The following is a 25066-nucleotide window of genomic DNA, read 5'->3' on the forward strand; positions in this document are numbered from 1 at the left end:
AAAGAAACATTAAAAAACAAAACACAGAAATTAAAAGTAATTTCATGCCTGTCTTAGGAACTTCCATGGAAAACCACAAAAAGCATTCTTTTGTCACTCTTTCATTTCATGTCCCTTTACCTTGCTGCTATATTTTTTAAATGCCAACATTCCAACTCAGTCTTCATGTTCCACTCCCACCCTCCTCCCACTGGAAAAATTCAAATGTTTAAAATAAATTGGCAGTGTGTCAGCCACCAGCATGTCGTTCTCAGAAGCATCAGTCATTTATGAGGACACCTTTTTGGAGGTACAATAAATCTGATTTTTATTACACATCTTAGTTTAGAGTCACTTTTACATTCCTAGACAAAGAGATGATACAAATAAATATTGACTATAAAACTCAGAGCCCCAAGTATTGGCATATTCTTTGTCTAAAGGTAGCCAAGGAGAAGGTCAAGATCAATAGTAACTCCAAGGAGCCATAGAGCCCACTGCCTCCTGCCTGCCCCAGGATCACTCCTTTCATAAATAACCTCAGAAGCATTTCATTCAAGAAGCGAGGGCAGGGAGGAGGGGGGCCAGATTTCCAAACAGTACAAGACACAGCCTTGCACGATAGACAATAGCCAGGCCTGCTGTTCTTACCCAGGTCCTTCTGAGCATTCTGATTATGGCTTTCAGAGTGTACTAATAGCCCCATTTTTGTCCACTGATGGTGCTGAGATGGCCCAAGGTGTTGTTCGCACCGAGCCTTGACCTCCAGTGGGAAATGTGAGGCTGGACTGATATCCCATGTTGACAGGGAATGGACACTTCTCACAAACTTGGCAACGATTCTACATTCAGCGAAGGGGCACTTACAAGAGTCACACAGGAGAAGTAGAGCGTGGCCCACGCCGGAGCCGAGCAACTCTCTTGACGCCCGTGGTCGTGGAGATGCGGGTGGTGCCATTCAAGCAGCATGCAGGCATTCAATGGGGAGCCATCCAGCGCTAGGGTAGAGTCTTAAGAAAGTGCTTCATGCCTATGATTTGTGGCCTTGAGTTCTGAATCCAGGGGCCTGGGAGACATGGGATTTGAAATCTGAAACCAGATACATTCCTGCGGGCAGTTGCACGTTTGTCTCAAACTCCTTCTCTCAGATGAGCTTATTAGATCCTGGGGCCTTGCTGCCAGCTTTCATTAGTTGCTGCTGACGTGAAGGTGCTCAGAAGGCTTGGAACATTCTAGCGTGACAACAGACAATAAAAACCTGGTCCCTCAGAGCCCAAAGCAGCAGCTCCCTGGTGGCAGCAGGACACTCTACTCTATTCAAATATTTATCGGATCCATTTTGAGAGAAGAAAAGCACCGGAGACTCAACCTCCAGCCAGGTGTTCTTCGACTTCATTTCACAGATCACCAGATGAACACAGCTGAGTACAAGGCAGGCCTGTTTTCATGACCCTGCCTATCAACTTGGCTTCTTTTGCCTTCTTAGAAAAGTTCCATGGTCATTCAACCACCCATGGTCAGAATAGTCACCTTGAGACATCAGTATTCAGCTACAGGGTTATCTGCAATTTTTAATTCTCAGACTTTCTAGATGGAAATGTTCAGCCTACAGAATTCAGATCAGCTTCAAGGAAATGTAGTGCCAAGAGACAGGTGTAACCAGCAGGTCACCATCTTAGGCTACCCACCCCATCATTTGGTTCCTGTTCAAACAGGGACATTCTTAGTAAATAATAAAGAACAGAGTTGGATCCCGGGAAAGATGAGGGATGCCTCCATTATGCTCCGCGAATTGCTGAAAAGGGCCCTGGGTTCAGAAAGAATGGTTACTAAACAGGAGATAAGCTGGTAGACGACAGATCTCCATTTGCAGGACGCTAAGACATTGCACTCGGTACCTCCTCTTTCCCACGGGTTCTGATCCAGAAATGTGCCCTGGGAACTGAGCAGCTGAGTTAAAATATAACTCAAGACCCATTGAGTCGCCACCTTCCCGAGGCACGGTGCCAGCAAAGTGCGCCGGTGTGGCCGACTAGGGACACATATTGTCCCCTCAGGCTTGGCTCGTGGACTCAGACCCCCACGTGGGAGCTTCCAGCCTGGATTAGTCATTCAGCGGGCCTTTAATATAGACAAAGGCAACAACTACACGTTAGTGTACTTCTAAAGTCGGGCAAGTTCTTGGTCTCTCTCTCACAGACACACACGACACATTCAAAGAACACAGGCACCACTGTGCTTGCACACCCACACACACTGATGAGCTTCTCACAGGGGGAAATGAGTAACATCCACCTAATGACCAACATAAAGCCAAATTCTGAGTTTCAATAATACAGAGAACTAACACAAACCAAACCAGTATATGTAAACGGGAACTCCTAACTCCTCTGAACTATTCCATCACACGGCCATGCCTCGCTACTGCCCCGGGCTCTGCCTCAGGGGAGCCCCAGTTCTAGGACTAGGTGAGTTTTCTGCTGGAGGCAGGCAGGATTCCTCTGCCGTGCCAGCTGTGACATCTTCTTTTGCCACTGCACCAAGCCTCACGACTCCATCTTGGCACCCACCTCGTCACCCCAGAGCTCTCTATGCAAGGATGGAACAAAACAGGGGACGCAGGAGTGCTTCTCTGTGTCTCGTGCCCCTAGCTCTGGTCCCATCAGAGAAGGCAGAGACAGCCTCCCTTTTCCCAAAATACAGGCCCACTGCAGAGCATGCTCCAGAGGCAGAGGATGGTCCCAGGCAGGTTCGCTCAGGGAATGTGCATGGGAATAGATGGTGACCCATAAAGAGCAAAGTGACATGGCGTGTGGACATGGCATCAGCTTGCAGATTCACGTCTTGGATAAGATGGTCATGGTTTTGAGGTTCTAAAGAAGCTGTTTCCCTAAACTCTCCAAGGAGGCAGAGGAAGTGTTATTACTATTGCTTCTGACATGGAATCCTTCTGGAGCAGAAGTTGGCAGCTTCCTTGGAAAATATCTGCTCCTTCAGCAGATCCCAAAAGCAGATCCACTTCTTACTGAGGTGCATGGACCGTGCCCCTCAGAGGCTTCGCTCCAAATGAGATTTCTCATTTTCTACCTATAAGAACGAGCACCTGCTCAAGTTCTAGGACTTTCGCTTTTCAGACCCTTTGCCACTTTATCCTGAGGCTCCAAAGAGTTGGTCTGCTGAGGTGACTCCTGATTTTGCCCTACTGTTCAACAAGAAGGGAGCCCAGTATAAAGAACAGGCTAGAAAAGTAGAGGGGAGAGGATGGGACAGCAAGGAAAAGGAGAGGAGGTGGCAAGGGAGAAGGGAAGCAAGGTCACCGGTCACTCTCTTGCTTTCCACTCCAGCTATCACACTTTACCTTATCCAGGCAGTTCTGAGATGCTAATTAAAGGAAAAGTCCCAGAGGAACTGAGTGCCGTCTTACGACCAGCCTGTTCGACCAGATTAAGTTGGTTCATCGGCAAAGAGGCCATTGCTTCTCCCCAGGGGAATGGTTCTGAGTTTGGGGTCAAGTCCTCTCTGCAGGTTTTTGCTTGTCTCTTCTCCCAGAAGGCAAGGCTGTTTGTAACCTGGGAGAGGGGGAAGTGGCTTTACTTTGGAACTAGCCCCCGAGGCTGTGGATAAAGCTGAGATGCGGGGGTTCCTGAGGAAGAGGAGGAGCCCGACTTCCTTCCACTTTTAGGCCTGCAAGAGTCAAGCACATACGTCCATTACACATCCCATCGCTCTCTCTGATGCAGATAAGCCTCCCTTCCCATCAATGGCCATTATGTCTCAGAGTGGCCTTGCCTCATGGACTTTCAATTGTAAAACCACCAGAGACTGGCACAGCATGACCCTCTCGGATAGCCAACATGACCCGACAATGGACGGATGACACCTTAGGGAGGGGACTCTTGATTCTCAGCAATTGTTCTTCCATTAAAATTACATCTTGACTGTCTTCTCCAAATTGGTAAGAAGGAAAAAAAAAAAAAAAAACTAAGTATGCAAGTAAAATTCCTTCCATTTTTGGCTTTGTACTCAGTTATTTTCCTTAAACTTCTAATCCGGAATTTAATAAGACAGGAGTTCTAATTGAGCACCAAATTAAGTGGCTGGTTATTTAAATTGAGGCTCAGAGCCTGGGCTGTGGATGCAGACAGACCGAGGTTAACTCGGGCTTTGCCACTTTGTTCTATGATAAACAAGCACATTTGCTACCCTCTCCCCTCATCTGTCCTTGTTCAAACATGTTCTGCTCAAACACAGGTCCCCAGAGCCACACACCTGGCCTTGGCTTTCTTATGTGCAGTGCTTTCAAAGGACGATGCATCCACCTGTATCTCATCTTCATCCTGCAGAGCTGCATCCAACGCGGCCTGGACCTTGGGGGCGATGGCGGGGCCCTCGTAGTCTCTGGTGGTCCGACTGGGCATGTCCAGCTCCAGCAGCATGATGTTTTCTGCCTACAGAAGCAGAGCCAAGACAGCTAGGATGGCGTCCAATCAGACAAAAGGAGTTCTAACAATCTAAACCCAAGAACAGAACCTCAGATTGCTTGCTACTCAAAGCCTACCAAGGGTCTGTCTAGAAAAAGTGATGTAGTTTTATAACTTTTTTCCTGGTGCCATTTCAGATGACTTTTATTTTACTTTCTATGCTTTTCTCTGTTTTCCTTTAAAAAAAAAAAAAGAATGTGTATTGCACCCTAAGGGGAATAATCAAGAGAAAATAATAAATTAAGTACAACCCATTTATTGTAGACAGTATAAAAATATAAAAATATATGCAGAAGAAAATTGTAGTCATCAAAAATCTCCACACCTACAGCAGCTCTGATGAATTTTCTGGCTGTAGAGGGAAGGAGGCAGGTATGGTGCATATATGTGGAGTGTGTGCAGGGGGCAGTGTACGTGCTTATTATCAGATTTTGAAAATCAGAGCAGGCTCTGCCTCATAACTGGCCTTGTAGAGAGATTCCATCACTCGATAGTCTGTGGTGGGCCTTTTCCTAGCCCCTAAACACCAAGCTGAGGGTGACGAGGGAAGAACACCCATGGCTCCACATCTTCCCCTCTAGCTCCTCCCAGTCGGTGGAGTTCAAGCCCCAAGGCCCTGGCGGGGGCATGAGAGAAACCAGCTGGGAGGAGGTTACGGGAGAGAATGGAATGGCTCCGTTGATCAATTTTATATCTTGAGATACTGCAATACATGTCTCTCAATGGAGCAGGTCTGTTGCTAAAATCATCTGAGCGCCACTGCTTGAAATTCTCTCTGGATCAAGGTAAGCCCCCTGGAAACCCATGTATTTGATTTGTTGGCTTTAAAATCATGTTTTTAGGCTGAAGACATGAAATAAACTGGTAAGATATGCATCCTCTAAAACTGCTAGAAAAATGCTTCTGAGGACTCTGACACATCCCTCATCTTCCACGACATAAAGCCACATCTGATAATCTCTTTTTTGCTTTTGTTTTCCTTATTCAGAATAACTCAGTGCCAGGAAGAACGGTGCTTGAAGAGTTAACTAGTCCTAATCTGCCTTGCTCTGGCTGCCAAGGGAGACTCAAAAACATCTTAAAATTTTTAAGTGACAAGCTTTCATCATAAAAGTAATTCAGAGAACTCCCTGGTAGTTCAGTGGTTAGGACTTGGTGCTTTCACTGCTGTGGTCCAGGTGCGAACCCTGGTTGGGGAAACTAAGATCCCATAAGCCATGCAGTGCAGTCTAAATAAATAAACATAATAGAGGTTCCCCATGGATCGTTATAAAAAATACAGATAAGCAAAATGAAGAAAATTTTAAATGAATGTGCTTTCATTAACCAGCAATTACCAGTTCACATTTTGATCTACTTTGCACCCGACTTTTAAATTCATATATATGCTTTCAGGACCAATTGTTCTATAGCTGAACAATACCTGCATCTCCTGGCTCATCCACTTACCAGCTACCTGAACTTTTAAGCCACAGGACTGACCACACAGTGAGTGAGAAGGCTCAGTCACATAGAACAGCAAAGCGCTGAGTACAGGGCCTGCTGCATGGCCAGTGCTTTATAAACAGAAGCCTGTATGGTGTTTCTACTGTAAAATATGCTTGGGTCATTAACTAGTTATCAATTACGTCACTTCAAATAACTACATGGCTCACACATATTCTGTTAAATGGAAGGACCACAAGTTCTTTCACGAACCTCCATCTCCTGTCATTAGACATCTTTCTTTCCCGTCTCCCCACAAGGCCATTCTGAAACTCACTATTAATGTGTATTGGCCACATGGACTACAGTATGTACTCTCTCCTTCCCTAGCCCTAATTTTCTAAATCTCATTCTCTTTTACCTTGTTATTTATGATTCATTAATCATACATATTATTTGTTATAATTGTTATTAATGTAGCTGTCCTCAGGTCCCTCTTAAAAGTGTCAGGATACAAATTGTGACTGTGCAGACGGATCAAAGGGTTTACATAAATTTAAACTCCTCCAGGACAGAGAGGAGAGAAACATGAGTACAATCTTCTCACCCTGTATCGAACGTCTGGACGAACCATCATGGACATTCTTGCGTGCTGGCTCAACGGTCTCCTGTATCCCACAGCTGAGACTGGCCTTTTCATCATCTGCTGGTTCCTGGAAATGGACTGTGTGCTCAAGACCCAGGCCACAGTGTGTCCCACAGTCCCAGGATTGGGACTGTGAAACTAGCACTCAGAAAATTCTGAGCCTCCTTTAGGTAGAACCTGAAATGGGAAACTCCCTGGACTGAGGGCTGACATGTAAATGGGGCGGGAGCTGCTTATATTTTCTGCTTGAATTGCTTTCTGATTCACATGTGAGCATCATGCATCTTTCAAGCTGGAGGGGCTCTGAGTCATCATCCAGTTCTTAGATAGCAGGCATGAAGCTGAGCTGTCCACACTCCCCATTCCCACATCCTTGGCAGACTTCTCTCATCTTTCCAGCAGGACCCAGACAGAGACTGAGAATCCTCCACACAGTCAGACTGACGGATAAGATAACACCTATGTACTGCCCCTCCCTTGGCCTGGCACACTTCACTGGACATCTGGGGAAGCTGAAGAGCAGGAACTTGGGAAAGGCCATTAGTTCACTATGATAATGTTTCCCAATTCCTAATACCACACTCGTCACCAAATGTTTACCTCATGAACTTAGAGCAGCCACAAAGTCACAGCTGCAATTGGTTCCAAGTTCAAAGGAATCAGACTGCATTTTACCATTCTCCTCTGGCCAAGTCCAGCTTATCAACATTCTACCCCACCCCATTCCCACATTACAAGTCAACAGTGACTTACTCCAGTCTGGTTATAGGATGTAATTTCCAATGATCTTCCTCTTCATCGAAGAAGGATCTATTCATAATTTTACTTTTTTCTTCCAGAGGAATGAAGTTTTCTATAATAAGATGCCTGTAAGAGCACACATACACAGGCGAATAGATGGACAAAGAACAAGAATGGGGTGCTGGCTATCTGGTCCCACATGAAGCAAGTAATAGGTAAGGGCCAAGTCACTCAACCAACAACTACTGAGCAGGTACAACGGGACTACCATCATACTAGGAGCTGGGGTACAGACATGAACGACACTGGCCCCTGCTTGAGACTCTTAGGTATGCTGACAGGTCTATCGTAGGAATGGAGAAGGCAATGGCACCCCACTCCAATACTCTTGCCTGGGAAATCCCAGGGACAGAGGAGCCTGGTAGGCTACAGTCCATAGGGTTGCTAAGAGTCGGACACAACTGAGTGACTTCACTTTCACGCACTGGAGAAGGAAAGGGCAACCCACTCCAGTGTTCTTGCCTGGAGAATCCCAGGGACGGGGAAGCCTGGCAGGCTGCCGTCTATGGGGTCGCACAGAGTCGAACACGACTAAAGCAACTTAGCAGCAGCTATTGTAGGAATATGGAAAGGTCACTTATCCCCAAGGAGTAGCAGCTTGAGGAGGTAGAAGGACTAAAGAGGAAGGGAGGGACTTCCCTGGTGGTCCACTGGCTAAGACTCCACACTTCCAATGCGAGGGGCCTGATGTCGGGGAACTAAGATCCCACAGTTTTTGAGTCAAGTAAATAAATAATTTTTAAAAATAAAGAGGAAGGCAATGCCTGGGCTATGCTGCAGTGAACTTGTGCTAAGTACTTGGGGGAGGGCCACTGGTACTGCTAAACCTGCTCCTTAATTTCCAAAATGCTGAAAACAGATTACAATTTCAAATGCCTTCCTCCAGTCCTATGGACTGTTGCCCAAGGTGGAAAACTCCACATTCTAATCACCGGAACAAAGAGGAGAACAAGATGCACTTCAGGCCCCTAGACCCCTGAGAATGAAGACCATTTCTGAGAAGAGTCTCTGCCTCAGAAGCACCCAGGGAACACAGCAGACAATGGAACTGGAACCCGCTGAGCTGTGTCTCTCCATGGTGATGACTGTTTCCTGCCCCTCTCTGAGTGCACTCCTTCCAGACCTCAGAACAGAACAATGCCAACAGGGTGTGAACGTCAGAGACACACAAAACAAACACCACAGAGGTCGAGGGGACTATGAGAAACAGGCTGGCTTGCTGTTTATTCAGTAGATATGAAGAAGAGACAGAACAATGAAAATTACTTCCTTAAAAAAATAATTTGAAGAGATGACATTTTCTCTTTATTTGACTATTTAAGAAATGATTTTTCATATATTTGGGGTCCTTTTTTTGTGATTTAAAATATCTTACTTATACATTAGAAAATGTGAGACTTCCCTGGTGGTGAAGTGGTTAACGCTCTGACCTCCCAAGGCAGAGGGTGCAGATTCGATCACTGGTCAGGGAACTAAGAACCTACATTCTATGCAGGGTGTAATGTGAGAAATACAACTACAATTTCAATACTCAGAAGCATATTTTGACATATTTTGTTCTGACATTTTTTCTAGGTGTACATGCCTAGCAAGAGGGCTAACACATATATTTAATTTTAAGGACTCCTTCCCAAATTTACAACTTAATCATTAAAAGAATCTCTTTGAAAGTTCTTTTTAAAAATATATATATATTTATTTTTGGCTGCACTGAGTCTTTGTTGCTGCAGTTGTGTTTAGTTGCTAAGTTGTGTCTGACTCTTTGCGACCCCATAGACTGTAGCCCACCAGCTCCTCTGTCCACAGGATTTTCCAGGCAAGAATACTGGAGTGGACTGCCATTTCCTTCTCAATGAAAAGTTCCTCTTTAAAGAAAACTTTGAGCAAATGAAGTGGAAGAACTGATATTAAAAAAATTTTTTTTAATTTGCAAAACCCCTAATGAAATAATGGAGTTACACAAAGATCATGTTGACTGAAACCATTAGCTCAATGGTTCTCAAGCCAGGCTGCACATCAATATCACTTACAATATCTTAGTCAGACCTCGTGAGAGATCAGTGATTCTCAAAGTGTGCTCAAAAACCAGCAGAAACAACAGCTGGTACTTGTGAATGCAAATGCTCAGGCCCCACCCCAGATGTGCTGAATCAGATTCTCTGGATGTGGGGCCCAGCGATCCACGTTTAACAAGCCCTTCAGATGAACTGGTACCTGCTGAAAGTTTAAGGACCACTACCTAGATGAGTGAAATCAGAACCTCTTGGGTAGGACCCAAGTGTCACTATTTTTAAAAACTCCTGCGATGATTTGTGTGTGTAATCAAGGTTGGGAACCAGTCCTTCAGAGTTCACCTTCAGTTAAAGGAAAGTAAAGAAGATAGAGATGCAAGCTAAATGACACCATGAAGAAGAAGCATCCTGACAAATCCAGAATGTGGTATATTTCTCTAGGCTAACTGCCCCAGCCTTTTCAACAATACAACTATGAAAAAAAGTTTCTAAAAAGGAAAGGGGTTGCTCCAGATTAAAATAAGCATAACAGACATAATAACTAAATGCAATATATAGTCCTTATGTAGATCTTAATACAAATAAACCAAGAAAGTCCAAATATGGGTAGGGTATGAGAGAATTACTAAGAAACAATGTTAATTTTGTTAGGTGAAAATATATCATTACATCCACAAAAATCAATTTTAACTCTGACACAGTAGCTTCAGAATAAACATTCTGAAAATAAAGAAAACAATTCCTCATATGATAGCATCAAAAAAATAAAATACTTAGGTATAAATTTAACAAAAGAAGTGCAAAGACTATGCAATGAAAAATACAAACATTTATGACAGAAATTAAAGAAGATTTAAATAAATGGAAAAACATCCCATGTTCATGGGTCAGCATACTTAATACTGTTAAGATAACAATACTCTCCAAATTGATCTATACAGTCAACACAATTTCGATCAAAATCTCAACTGTTTTTCTTTTGCAGAAATTGAGAAGCTGATCTTAAAGTTTATCTGGAAATGCACGAGACCCTGAATAGCCAAAAGAATCTTGAAAAAGAACAAAACATTGGGGCACTCACATTTTCTCATTTCAAAACTTACTACAAAGCTACAGTAAATAAGACAGTTGATACTGGAATAATGACAGACATATAGTTCAACAGAATAGTACTGGAGGTACAGAAATAAACTTTACAATTATGGTCAACTGACTTTCAACAAGGATGCAAAGACAAAAAGAGAAGACACTTTTCAAAAAAAGGTGCTGGGACAACTGAATATCCACATGCAAAAGAATGCATTTGGAACTATACTTCAGACCATGTAAGAAATTAACTCTAAACGGATCATAGACTAAATGTAAGACCTAAATCTGTAAGACTCTTGGATAACCTAAGAAAACTAAAAATGTTAAGTCCGCAATTAAACTTGGACACAAATGTTCATAGCAGCATTATTAATTATAGCTGAAAAGCAGAAACAACCCAATGAATGGATAAATAAAATGTGGAATATTCATATAATATGGGTCAGCTCTACAAAATGAAGTGCTAACATGCTGCAACATGGATAACTCCTGAAAACATGTTAATTGAAAGAAGCCAGCCACAAAAGACCACAGACTATATAATTCCGTGTATACGAAAGTCCAGAATAGATTAATTTACAGAGTCAGAAAGTAGATCAGTTACTTATAAGGCTGGAGGGGGAGATAATAAGGAGTGACTGACAACTGGTACATGTTTTCTTTGGGTGAGGGCACACACAAATGTTCTAAAATTAGACTGTAGTGTTGACTTTACAGCTAAGTAAACATATGTATACATATTTAAATGACTTGTGGGGGAGTTCCCTGGTTACCTAATGGTTAGGATTCCTGGCTTTCAATGCTGTGGCCCAGGTTCAATCCTTGGTGAGGGAACATATTCCCTAAGCTGTGCAGCCACAGGAAAAAAACTGACTTGTATCTTGTATACTTTAAATAAGTGAACTGTATGGTATGTGAATTATATCTCAATAAAGATTTTCTTAAAAAAAAAAAAACACTGTGGTACATACGTAAGTATGTAGGAATGAGGTAACATGATGTAAGATTTGCTTTAAAATATTTTTATGAGGGTAAAGATCTGTGCTTTCACTGAAGGGGGCAAGGATTCAATCCCTGGTGGGAGAAATAAGATTCTGCATGCTACATGGTGCAGCCCACCCCCCTAAAAAACACAAACAAAAAAACCAAAGCAACCAAACTATGAAAGATGGAGGACAAAAGACTGTGTATCATGGCATCTTGGGCTTTCCCAGTAGCTCAGCAGTAAAGAATCCGCCTGCAATGCAGGACACTTGGGTTCGATCCCTGGGTCAGGAAGATCCCCTGCAGAAAAAAATGGCAACCCACTCCAGTATTCCTGCCTTCCTGCCTGGGAAATCCCATGGACAGAGGAGCCTGGCAGGCTATAGTCCATGGGATCACAAGAGTCAGACATGACTTAGCGATTAAACCACCACCACCACTGGGCAATGGATATTTGGGTGTTCCTTATACCATTCAGAAAATTCTAATTAATAAAAGATTCCCTTTCATCAATAGATAATGGCTTCAGGAAGGCAGAGTGGGAGGAACTTGGAGATCATCCGGTGAAGATACTCAGTTAACAGATGGGATGCAGAGACAGAAAATAACTTTCTTAGGAATAAACAGAAGACAGACAAGGTGGCGAGAGATGGAGAGAAGCAAGCAGGGGCCCTGTCTTCTGAGGGGTTTCCTACTTAACAAACAACAACACAGCAAGCAGCCCAGGACTTACTTGAGCTTCAGCTCCCTGGTGAGCTCATTCTGGGTCTGCTCCAGCTCCTGCCGCTCTTTGATGTGCTCTTCTTGAAGGTCATGGATCTCTGCCTTGACTGCCTGAAGCTTAGAGAAGAGCTGGAAACAACAGGAGAGGCGGCTGAGCCGGGCAGCCCTCTAGACAACAGGGTTCACTCTCTGCCCCACACCTCAAGGAGCCTCTGCCTGCCTCATTCCTTTCCTACCTTTTTGAGTTTCTTGGTCTTGATGTCCACCTCTTGCTGCAATGAGCTGTACGTCTCCTTCAGTTCCAAGGTCTCCTCGTCTCGGCTTTCCATCTGCTGCTGGATTTCTCTTTCTCGACGTTTCTGAGCAATGTCACAAAACTGATCAGTGTGCCTACAGACAACGTCTATTCAAGAATATGGGGCTGGGTGCTCTAGATCAGTCTCCCACCAGGAAGGGGCTGACACATGTCCTTTCCATCACCTTTGAAGAGTCTAATAGAAAAGATACTTGCTCTGTAGCATTAACGCACCCCACCCCACTCCATTCTCTCCCAAAAGGAATGACAAGTTACCTGTTCTGCAATTTCTTGCCGTTTCTGCTCCAGGATTTTCTGCTGTTCATTTGTATGATCTACTATATTTTTTCCTCCAACAAGCAGCTTACTCTCCATGGCCTTTGTGAGAAAAGAGCAGAATCCATGTCGTGAGTGGTCTCACTCAGAACATAGCTCCTCACAGGGAAGCCTGTGAAAGACAAAGAGCTCCGGACCGAGCCAAAGCGGGTAGATTCTTAGGGAAAATATACTGTGCTCAGCTGGGCCTTTCTCATCACTCGGGTGGAGCTTTGGCGGCTTCACTAGGGCTTTATAATGGAAATACTGAAGACACAGCTTCCCTAGACATACATGAATTTCAGCTTTATATTTTAAAGAGAATTTTTGGTTTGTATGAAGTATTGACCTCAGTTAGAACCTATTAAGCACCTTCTACACGCTAGGTACTGAGGATGCCACTATGAATATGAGTCAAAAGCTGAGAGTCCACAGAGGGCCACAAATAAGCAGGTTCTTATCAGATGGAGTCAGATCTTATCATGAGGAAAGGACAGAGTAATACAGGGAGAGGCACACAGGAAGGAGGGAATTCAGGCTCTTCCCAAAGGCAGTCAGGGAAAAAGCTTCCTGTCTCAAGGGACAGCTACAAGAGTGCTAAAGTAAAAATAGGAAACAGCTCAGGAAAAAAAAATTGTTTTCAGAGGGTAGGGTAGAAAGTGGTGATACATGAAGTTGGCAAAGCAATCAGGAGGTAGTTCAAAAACCTCCAAGCCTTGTTTGGGAGACTAAGCTTGACCCTGAGAACTGCAGGAACCACTGACGTGTCCTTTGAGCACTAGGATACATACGCAGATCTGTGTTTTAGAAACAAAACTCCCCTGCAACAGGAAGAATAACTGGAAAAGGGCAGGCTGGGTGGAGTGAGAGCAGACAGGAGGCTGTTTTAAGGTTTCAGGCCTGAGGCGGGGCAGGAGAGGTTGGGAGAGCAAAGTGGATGGGTCCGAGAGAGGCAGGATTCAGAGACCATGGGAGAGAGAGTGGCAGCTGGCAATGATAACTCCTAGGAAGGAGTCTGGCTAGACTGAGGAAAGGCAGGCTGAAGCAGGCTCTGCGTGGCCCTGGGCATCTCCGTGGAAATACCCAGCAGGCAGAGGCTATCAGCTGGGATGTTAGGAGACAGCTCTGGGCTAACCATGCAGACTGAAAACCTTCAGCATTTAGATGAGGGCTGAAGCCAGGGGAATGATTTGCACCTGAGAAGCACGGGCTCCGAAAACTCTGCAACCTTGCTTTAAAGAAACTTCTACCCCTGCTGCCATGTTTCAGCCCCTGAGACTTTCCTCTTCTTTCCAAATGAAAAGGCTGGACTGATTAGTAATCACCACCCCCAACACACTCCCTTCCAGCTCTAAAATTCTTTTGTCCTATGACTGTATATCATCCAGGGATTGAGAAAGACAGATGTCATGTCATTCCCCCATAAATAAAACATGTGAGAGGTCCAGTGACCTTGAGCTGATGCTGAGTCTGGCCATACTTGGCTTCTGAGAGTTGCCTGACTACCCCAGGTTGTTTAGAGTCTAGGTGCTCCTGGGCTTGAATAAAAGCCGTGATCTTTAAAAATACCACATGCAGATCAAACACAAGCATACCCAGTTACACAGTGCAGGAGTCAGGAAGGGTCAAGTGACATAACAGAACCCCATAGTAAGCCCCTCCCCAGAACACAGTTACTTTCTAATTGTGTTGTATGTGACTCCATTTTCACACCAGGTCTTGAGAGTCCTACAAAGGATCCCTACTTCTGAAGTCAAACAGGACCCAGCTCTGTGAAAGGGCTATAGATATGATGCCACAGATAAAGTACAGCTTCACATGGTGGGGGAAGGGGAGGCAGGAAAGAGATCACTTTGGCATTTTTTTTTTTTAATTAATAAACACAGACACATTTTAGAGTAGAAATCAAAGTCTGCATAAACACAAGACAGAACCCAATGCTTCAAAGAAATTCTGGCGGGTTGTCAAGCAGTGGTCATCCTCGGTTTTCCACAGCCAGCTGTGCTCTCCTCTGCCAGGAAAGCCCTTTGGCGGCCCAGAGTCCAGGCACCCGAGGGAATTGGTGCCAGAAAGAACACGGGCGCCTCCACACTCTAGAGTTCTACTCAGCCACTGGCACACAGGGCCTGGTGCAAGGGAGCACCCTGGGGGTGATCTTGCCTACTCAGGCACCCTGCACAGAAAAACCACAAGCAGACACCACTGTTTATCTACCAGACAGACACAAATTCAAGCCTGCTAATCACAAGTGTTGGTAAGGATGGGGAACAACCAGGACTCACACCCCGCTGGTCGAAGCATCAACACACATGACCACATGAGAAAGCTACAAGTTGCTGTCTGGTGAAGTTGAAGCTATATACACCCTAAGACCTGATGGTGTCAAGCAAGAAACTCACCCACACAAGTTCTCCTCGAGTCAAGGACAAGGAATTCAGGGCAAGAAAACTAAAACAACCCACACCATCAGGAGAATGGAATGCCATGGAAATCTCAGAGCAGTATGAATGAATCACAGTTCCAGGCATCAAAATGGATAAATTTCATTAACATAACATTTAGCAAATAAAAGTAGATCACAGCAGTGGGATTCAACTGATACGAAAGTTAAAAATTATGTGAAACTAAAAAGATCTTTATGCAGAGTACATCATGAGAAAAGCTGGGCTGGAAGAAGTGCAAGCTAGAATCAAGATTGCCGGGAGAAATATCAATAACCTCAGATATGCAGATGACACCACCCTTATGGCAGAAAGTGAAGAGGAACTAAAAAGCCTCTTGATGAAAGTGAAAGAGGAGAGTGAAAAACTTGGCTTAAAGCTCAACATTCTGAAAACGAAGATCATGGCATCTGGTCCCATCACTTTATGGCAAATAGATGGGGAAACAGTGGAAACAGTGACAGACTTTATTTTGGGGGGCTCCAAAATCACTGCAGGTGACTGCAGCCATGAAATTAAAAGACGCTTACTCCTTGGAAGGAAAGTTATGACCAACCTAGACAGCATTTTCAAAAGCAGAAACATTACTTTGCCAACAAAGGTCCGTCTAGTCAAGGCTCTGGTTTTTCTAATAGTCATGTATGGATGTGAGAGTTGGACTGTGAAGAAAGCTGAGAGCTGAAGAATTGATGCTTTTGAACTGTGGTGTTGGAGAAGACTCTTGAGAGTCCCTTGGACTGCAAGGAGATCCAATCAGTGCATCCTAAAGGAGATCAGTCCGGGGTGTTCTTTGGAAGGACTGAAGCTAAAGCTGAAATTCCAATACTTTCGCCACCTCATGCAAAGAGTTGATTCATTGGGAAAAACTCTGATGCTGGGAAGGATTGGGGGCAGGAGGAGAAGGGGACGACAGAGGATGAGATGGCTGGATGGCATCACTGACTCGATGGACGTGAGTCTGAGTGAACTCCGGGAGTTGGTGATGGACAGGGAGGCCTGGTGTGCTACAATTCATGGGGTCGCAAAGAGTCAGATACAACTGAGCGACTGAACTGAACTGAACTGAACAGGTGGCTTAGTGGGTAAAGAATCTGCCTGCAATTCAGGAGACGCAGGAGATGTGGGTTCAATCTCTGGGTCAGGAAGATCCCCTGGGGGAAGGCACAGCAACCCACTCCAGTATTCTTGCCTGGAGAATCCCATGGACAGAGGAGCCGGGCGGGCTACAGTCCATAGGGTAACACAGAGTCGGACATGACTGAAGCGACTGAGCATGCACAAAATGATCCCTTATGTAGAGACGTATATACACATATATACACATTTGGGTAAACTATAAAGAAAAGCAAAGAAAGAATAAACACCAAATCCAAGGTAACGGTTACTTCTGGGGAGGTAGGGGCACAAAGAGCTTGTAAAGATACAGATGCTACTCTGTTTCTTATACTGGGGGAGGGAGAGGGGTACATGGATATTACTGTCAAAGATTCTCCAGGCAAGAATACTGGACTGGGTTGCCATGCCCTCCTCCAGGGGATCTTCCCAACCCAGGGATTGAACCCAAGTCTCCTGCTTTGCAGATGGATTCTTTACCGTCTGAGCCACCAGGTAAACCCATGAATACTAGAGTGGGTAGCCTATTCCTTCTCCAGGGGATCTTCCCGACTCAGGAATCAAACCAGGGTCTCCTATATTGCAGGTGGATTCTTTACCAGCTGAGCTACTAGGGAAGCCCTTGGGCACTGAATATCAACATCATTCCTCATATCATTTTTTTGATAAAACAAAAAAATTAGAACAAAAACAGAACAGCCCTAAGGCAGGGCACAGTACCTTGATTTTGGCCCCAAGCACCTCAGCAGCCTCCTTCTCCCGCCGCAGATCCTCCATCTTTTTCTCCTTCTCCTTCAGCAGCCTCTTCTTTTCCTCTGCAACCAAGCTGTGGTCCTCAACAATGGCCCGCTTCTCGATCTCCAGTTTCTCTTGCTGTTCCCGCCAATAATCATCTTTGTCATCCCCTTCCTCCTCCCCCTCTTCTCCCTCCTCCTCCTCCTCTTCCCCACCCCCAACCCCCCTCCGCTTCTCTCGCCTCTTCCTTCTGCCAATGGACCGTTTCTCTAACTGGGCCTTGAGCCGAGCAATCTCTTCCTGGAATTCTCGAAGAAGGGCGTCCTTAGGGTCCTCATTGACCCTTGGCTTGTTCTTAATGTTTTTGGCACGGTTGGCATATCTTAGAGTGGTTAGGGTCTCTTCTACATTGTAAGAGGCGGGCCCCACGTTGGCCACCATCACAGTTTTAGCATTGCCACCAAGAGAATCCTGGAGGAGCCTGGTAAGCTTGGAGTCCCGATATGGAATATGAGTGCTTTTTCCATCCACCAGGGCAGAAATGACATTACCCAAGGCCGAAAGGGACAGGTTGATCTTGGTTGCTTCCTTCAATCTTTCCCCTTGCGCACCAGTCTTGGCCTGCCGTTCACTGCCAGCAAGATCTACAAGGTTCAGTTTCCCTACCCGGATGTGGTTTTCACCGTCGAGGCCTACCTCACTGCATTCAATGGTGATGACAAAAATTGCATGTGAACGGGAACTGTGCTCATTCATGTTGGTGGCCCCAACAGAACGGTTCTGGTTCCCCACGTTCATCACATGCTCTATTTCCTTCACGCTCTTGGTAACGAAGGAAGACAAGTCTTTCACGTACACCCCGGTGTCAGGCCTCTCTTTGAGCTCGAGCCTTTTGGTCTGATCCTTGGAGAGCAGGTCTCGGATCTCCTCCTGGTAGATCTCCAAGTAAGAAGCCCTGACCAAGTACTGTTGATTCTGGGATCGAGAGATATGGGTGAAGATGTGATCAAACGAGTTAGGGATGACCCCTCTTTTTTCAGGGTCGCCCCGGACTCCTTCCATCGTGTAGGTTTTCCCAGTCCCCGTCTGTCCATAGGCAAAAATTGTCCCATTGAAACCCTGAAGGACAGAGTCCACCAGCGGTCTGAAGGTCTCATCATAGAGTTCAAACTGTTTGGCGTTCCAGTCGTAGACAGCATCAAAAGTGAAGGTCTTGGGCATTTCATGGGCCACTCCCTTGGGGTTCTTGACAGACACCTGCCCTAGCTTCACGTCCACATCCACCACCTTGTCATATGAAGCAGCCTTTTCCTTGCCATTCATGGGCCTACAGCGAACCACCACCCGGACTGATTCTGAGCTTTTCAGCTTTGACATGATGACCTCTGACCAGGTCACTCTTAAGGGCTATGAATCCAAAAATATCTCAGGATGCTAGGGTCCTAGGGGGAGGGGAAAAAAAAAAAAGTAAGCACAGACAGTACAGTTGTCACTGGGGGCTGATTACATACCCAGGTCACCTCCATCTAGCCAACCTTCTGACAGCCATACTTAATAACTACTACAAATGGCTATTTCCTCATGGGATCTTAACCAGTTGCAGAGGGAAAAATAAAAACCCACCAACTAGCTTGTCCACTCTTCAATGTATATTTTATCCTATACTACAGGTTGAGGTGGCTGGAAGCTTTATAAAAGCTCAAGTAACCTTATATGCTATGGAACTACCATAACCTCTGCATAGAGCCATTTGGAGCTATCTATCTAAATTTAAAATGCAGAGCCCCTTTGATCTAGCAGTTGTATTTCTAAGAGTTTATCCTACAGATAGAAGGATATCTGTTGTGGCATCATCTGTGGTAGCAATAGACTGTGGACAACCCAAATTCCCATCAAGAGGCGGCTGATGAAATATATTTAATATATGCAGTGGAATCCTGTGCAGTTGCTAAAAACAATGTGCTAATCTAAACATAATCCTAAACCAAGATATGCTGTTAAGTGAAAAACCCTGGACGAGGAACAGTGTCTATAGCACAGTTTACATATGCATGCTACAATATTAGAAGCATACATGTAAAAGTGGTAACGGTGGCAACCATGGGAGGGGAACTATGGGTCAGAGGACACTCAGAGATCTAGAGAAAGAAAAAAAGCACTTTCACTATACACTCATTAGTACTGTTTGAATTTCCTATCTTGTACTAATAACACTTTTTCATTCTAAAATCAACTATGGCTTGTGCAAAATGTGTTCTAATAAACAAGGATGTGGGGTAATGCATCACATAGAAAGCACTTATCCAGTCAATAAATTTAAATTTGAATGCAAATAAGAAAATAGATGTTAAGAAATTTTTAAGTAAAAACAAAAAAGAACTTCATTTGGTGCTAAAAACTCATGGAGCAGAAGAAAGGATGATTAAATGGGTTCTTTGGGAAGGGGTAGGGAGCAAGCAAATTAGAGCAAAGAGATACATATGATGATGTTAAACTCCCCAAAACCTCAAACCAAGGGTTTTTAAAAAAAAAAAAACAAAACAAAACAGATAATTCTGACTTCCCTGGTGGCGCAATGGATAAGAATCTGCCTGCCAATGCAGGGGACACGGGTTTGATCTCTGGTCTGGGAAGATTCCACATGCCACAGAGCAACAAAGCCCATATGCCACAACTACTGAGCCCACGCCCTAGGGCCTGAGAGCCGCAACTGCTGAGCCCTGTGCACTGCTGAGCCCTGTGCGCTGCAGCTACCGAAGTTCCTGTGCCTAGAGCCTGTGCTCCACAACAAGAGATGCCACCATCATGAGAAGCCTGCGCTCGCAGCAAGTGGAGAAGGCCCTTGCAGCAACAAAGACCCAACAGAGCCAAAAATAAGCAAACAAATAAAATAATTTTTAAAACAAAAATTATTTTTAAAATTAAAAACAAACAGGTAATTCACATGATTCTTGATTCAAAAGGTCCTTTGCTGACAGGTCCCTCTCCCTTACCTGTTCTCCAGCCAAGTATTATTAGATTTTTAATCTTCCTGAATAAGTTTATGAATAGCAAGCTCTATGTATTAATGCACACTACCCTCTCCTTTTTTACACAAGCATAGTATGTAATACACAATCCGCAGTGTCCTGCAGCTTGTTTTTTTTTTACTTAACAACCTATCTTGGAGTTTGTTTGCCTCAGTAAATGCAGAGCTGCCCTGTTCTTTACGACAGCAGTAAAACATCCCTCTGTATGAAGGCATTGTAATTTATTTAACCACTACCCTAGCACTTAAGCTGTTCCTGATATTTTACTATAAAAACCTAGGACCACATCCTTTCACGTATGGGGGAAAAAAAATCTATCTGGATTACAGGATATATGCATTTATAATTTTGATAGATACTTAGAACACGAATTACAGTACTCATTGAGTTGTGAGATTGACCTATTCCTTGCCAACAAAAGGGAGAAAAATGTGAAGCCGTAACGAGTCACTCTAGGAATATATGCTGGCAATTAATAAACAGAATTATGTTCCTTCATTGATCTTTCATAAAAAATTGTTCTGTCGGTAAGTAAGCACATGGAAACATGAGAAGTTACTTTTCATAATTCTTCTAATTGTTACATGTAATAAAATAATGTTCTCTAAGAATGAAGAACCACAAGACCTCTTAGCCTCCCTGCATCAATGTTTTTGTAAAATCTGTAAAACAGGGATAATTCTCCTTCATTTTGGATGATTGTCAGACTAACAGTTACTTATAAAGGTGGAACTACTTTGTGAACTAAAACAGTCCGATTAAAATTAACTAATATAGGGACTTCCCTGGCAGTCCAGAGTATAAGACTCAGCACTTCCACTGCAGGGGGTACAGGTTCAATCCTTGGTGGGGAACTTTTGCTCACATGCCACAGCATGGCCAAAAAAGAAAAAAAAAAAAAAGCTACAACAATTGCATCCAAAACCCCTGTCAGAGGGGCATTCTGAAGATTACTGGTGGTGATGGTGGTGGTTTAGTCATTAAGTCGTGTCTGACTCTGTAACCCCATGGACTGTAGCCCACCAGGCTCGTCTGTCCATGAGATTTTCCAGGCAAGAAAACTGCCATTTCCTTCTTCTGGGGATCCTCCCGACTCAGGGACTGAACCCATGTCTCCAGCATTGCAGGCAGTCTCCAACATTGCAGGTGGCTTCCTTATTGCTGAGCCACCAGGGAAGCCTAATTTTATGCATTAAATATCACTAGACTAATATTTTCTCTTGTTCAATTTGTAGTCATCATCCTTAAAAAAAAAAAAATCAGTTCGAATTTAGATCCAAATACCTAATCAATGTTCAACTGTGGTGGTTTGTAGTTTAGTCGCTAAGTTGTGTCTGACTCTTGCGACCCCATGGACAGTAGCCTGCTGTGCTCTTCTATCCATGGGATTCTCCAGGCAAGAATACTGCAGTGGGATGCCATTTCCTTCTCCAGGGAATGTCCAGTTAAAAGTAAATATCAAGTCATTTAAATAAAACTATGTAAAAGGCAGCCTTTCATTCATCACCTTCTAGAAGCTACTAGAATTAAGCCAGATGCTTCGAATCAGATATCAGAATGGCCAGGTTGCTACGTCTCCCTTTCTTTTCCAGGGGAATGGCCCCCAAGCTACAGCCATGGCTGATCCCTTGACTGTCTCTCCCTTCACTTCAACAGAGGCCTAAAAGCTCTCTAGGTGCCAAGCCCGAACCCCAGGCCCCAGAGCCTCCTTTGGGGAGGCCCCTGCTGTAGCACATGGGATGGTTAGACAAGAGCTGAGACTCCAAGGAATAAGAAACAGAAAAGGGCATGGGGAACAGGTCACTGGAGAAGACCGATTCTTCTGCATTTCATACCTGGGGAGAGGTTTTACCTATGAAAACAACGTGACCCCAAGCCTCTCTAATGAAACTAAAAAGCCTGCAGCAGGCTTTCATGCAGATGTTGAAGTTCAGCTGCTTCTGTTACAGCCCTGTATATTTTTGAGTTCTCCAAAACAATAAAAACAAAGGAATGATAATGACCCACAGTAACCTTAAAAAGCTTTTAAAAAGAAGGAATTCCCAAAGTCTGAGTCCACTTAATTAAATCTCCTTGACTTGGAACACAGAACATCATTTCTTTTCTGAACTCACTGAGCTTGGCTGAACTAGTCATGTACTATTGACATATTACTTCAGGAAGATGGACTAATTTAATTTCCTGCCACCAGAGCTTAAAATCTTGCTGTGGGTCCTCCTCAAAGGAGAGGGTTTTCTTGGAAGGATGCCCTGATAGTCTTTATTACCTTCCTCCTCCTTCTTCTGGTCTGTCTAATTACAGTGATAAATCTTTAAAGGAACTCACAGCATTGCCAGGAAAGGAGAAACCACAGGTCAGCAGCTCAGCATCTTTATCCCGAACACCTCCTCTGCTTGAACTTGTCATCCCATTGTTAACAACCACCATTAGAATGGCTACTACACGTGAAAAACTGAGTCTTTGTCCAGCTTCATCTCACTTGTCCACTGAGGAAATCAGTTGCACATTTCTCAGGGCAACCACTCTCTTCCAGAATCTTTCGTGTCTGGATTCACGCCCTCTCACCTGTGCTGTCAAGAAGTCCACAACAAATTCTAGAACTAGGGGTGGATTTGGATGATCGTAACTATTGGCTTCCTATAGAGATTCTAGAACACAGGTCACAAACTGGTCACATTCTACCTGAAGCCATTTTTATTTGGCCCAACCATTGTTTAAAAAAAAAAAAAAAACAGCAATTCTACCTCTATATCTGTATATGCCTTGGTGAAAAATCTTTGCACTTACACACAAGGAAACAGAAAAGGATGCTTCCTAGAAAACTGGAAACAACCTAATCATCCATTTATAGAGGAACTGAAAAATAAAAGATCGTACATTCATGCTACAGATATTATACTATTCAGTATTTAAAAGGAATAAATTGGAGCAAGAGTCAGCAAATGACAGCCCACAGGCCAAATTCAGCCCACAGCCAGTTTTTGTAAATAAAGTTTTATTGGAACACAGCCATGCCCCTTTGCTTACATATTATCTATGGCTGCATTAGCTATAAAATAGCAGAGCTGAGTAGCTGTAGCAGAGACAGTGTGGCCCACAAAACCTGAAATCCTGATCTGTCATAGAAAAAGTCTGTCAACTCTGAATTAGTTATATATATTTACATTAATAAATAAACAGGTTGAGACTTTCCTCATGGTCCAGTAACTAAAACTCTGTGCTCCCAACAATGGGGGCCCAGGTTTGACCACTAGTCAGGAAACTAGATCCTACATGTTGTAACTATAAAGATTTCACATGCCAACTAAGACCTGGTGCAGCCAAATAAATATTAAAAAAAAAAAAAGAAAGAAAGAAAACAAACAGGTTGAGTGAAAAAGCAAGCTGCAGAATGACAATTATGACTAAAAAATTAGAAAACAATATGTTCATGGATTTGCATTTATATATATGTAAGTATCCCCAAAAATGGAATAGAAGGATATACAATAATTTATGATAGTGCCTGCTAAAACTGGACAGAGTGAAATGTAGAGAATGGAACAAAAAAATGTAAAGAATTTTTTAATTTATCTGTAATACTTTATCATTTCTCAAAAACAAATAGAAGCGGGTTATGAGGCTTGAAGCAAATAAGAGAAAACATTAACAACTGTCAATTCTGCTTCCTACATTATTCTCTGAATGTTTAAGATTTCTGAAAAAAAAAAAAAAAAAACTAAAACAAACAAAAAACCAATAGCAATTTCACATTAAAATAGACAGGATTTCTGCTTCTCTGGAAGAATGGGAATATACTGATGGCCCTTGGCCCAGGCCCCAAGTGCCAGCAATGGGAGCTGAATGACAGCTCAGCCACCCAATGATGGACCCAGCCACCCAATCCTCCCCAACCCACACTTCCTACTGTCTCACACCCAGCATGCTTTGCTCATTTACACTTCCTGCCTGGCTCCTGTAGGCATCTCCATCTATGACCAAATTTATGTATGCACGTTCAGTCGTGTCCGACTCTTTGTGACCCGGTGGACTGTAGCCCACCAGGCTCCTCTGTCCACGGAATTTTCCTGGCAAGAATACTTGAGCAGGTTGCCATTTCCTACTTCAGGGCATCTTCCTGACCCAGGAATCAAACCCGTGTCCTTTGTATTTCCTGTGCCTCCTGCAGTGGTAGGTGGATTCGTTCCCACTGTGACACCTGGGCAGCCCTTGTCATGCTAGTCCATCTTTTTAAATGACACTTACCAAGGCTCTGTAATGACATGGAATATGCTTAGCATAAATGAAAAAGCAGTTTACAAAATTAAATACAAGCAATCACAATTGTATAAAAATAAGACACACATCAAAACAGCAGTAGTGGTCCACTCTGTGAGATGGGACTGCATATAGGAGATTTTCCCTGCTCCCTCAACCTTTCTATATTTTCCAAATTTTCTCTAACAAGCATGTGGTAGCTTTAAATGGGAAAAAAATAAAGGTCTGGCAATTCACTGTTCCTTGCAGGAACAGCCCTGCAAGGAGGGATACTCCGTGGGTACACAGTGCATACTAATACACCTTTAATGGATGCATTCCAATGCAGTGTTCTCTAAGGTCAGATCAGGTAAACACCTGCCAACTGCCTGGCCTGGAGTTCAAGGACTCACAGTGTCTGAAAGGCAACCCACGCCACAGATCACAGAGCCCAGCAGAAAAGCACCGCAACACTCAGACGAGAAAATAAAAGTGACGCCCTATTAACCAGCCCAAACCCGCCCTATTAACCAGCCCAAACCAAGTCCGTGTGCAGCTTTCTCTCAGGGGAAGCAGCTGTTTCTACTCTGTATCCACCTCATCACCATCAACACGTCTCTTTCGCAACGGCTGCTAATTGTTCTGAAGGATCAGGACTCCTTGTTTGCCAATCCCCAAACCAACATCAAGAGAGCAAGCTCAACTCTGGGTCTCTGGTTCCCATGACGGCCAGTTATCAAAATGGGAATTACACAATTTTCA

At 43.9% G+C, this 25066-nt stretch overlaps 1 protein-coding gene across 2 annotated transcripts in view; it reads right to left on the reverse strand.

The window, feature by feature from the left end:
- Positions 1-280: 280 nt before the first annotated feature.
- The window catches only part of KIF3B (kinesin family member 3B), a 38935-nt gene continuing 14149 nt past the window's right edge, over positions 281-25066 (reverse strand). For both annotated transcript variants that reach the window (XM_040247567.1, XM_040247568.1), the window contains 8 exons: positions 17025-18481; positions 12712-12813; positions 12377-12499; positions 12151-12269; positions 7285-7398; positions 6493-6598; positions 4249-4427; positions 281-3663 (listed from right to left, as the gene is read on the reverse strand). In XM_040247567.1, coding sequence (XP_040103501.1) covers positions 3570-3663; positions 4249-4427; positions 6493-6598; positions 7285-7398; positions 12151-12269; positions 12377-12499; positions 12712-12813; positions 17025-18416 — 2229 coding nt within the window. In that variant the 5' untranslated portion in view covers positions 18417-18481 and the 3' untranslated portion in view covers positions 281-3569. The remainder of the gene's footprint in view (positions 3664-4248; positions 4428-6492; positions 6599-7284; positions 7399-12150; positions 12270-12376; positions 12500-12711; positions 12814-17024; positions 18482-25066) is intronic.

This window comes from Oryx dammah, unplaced genomic scaffold (genome assembly GCF_014754425.2).
Source record: "Oryx dammah isolate SB20612 unplaced genomic scaffold, SCBI_Odam_1.1 HiC_scaffold_10, whole genome shotgun sequence".
In the NCBI taxonomy this organism is placed as follows: domain Eukaryota; kingdom Metazoa; phylum Chordata; class Mammalia; order Artiodactyla; family Bovidae; genus Oryx; species Oryx dammah.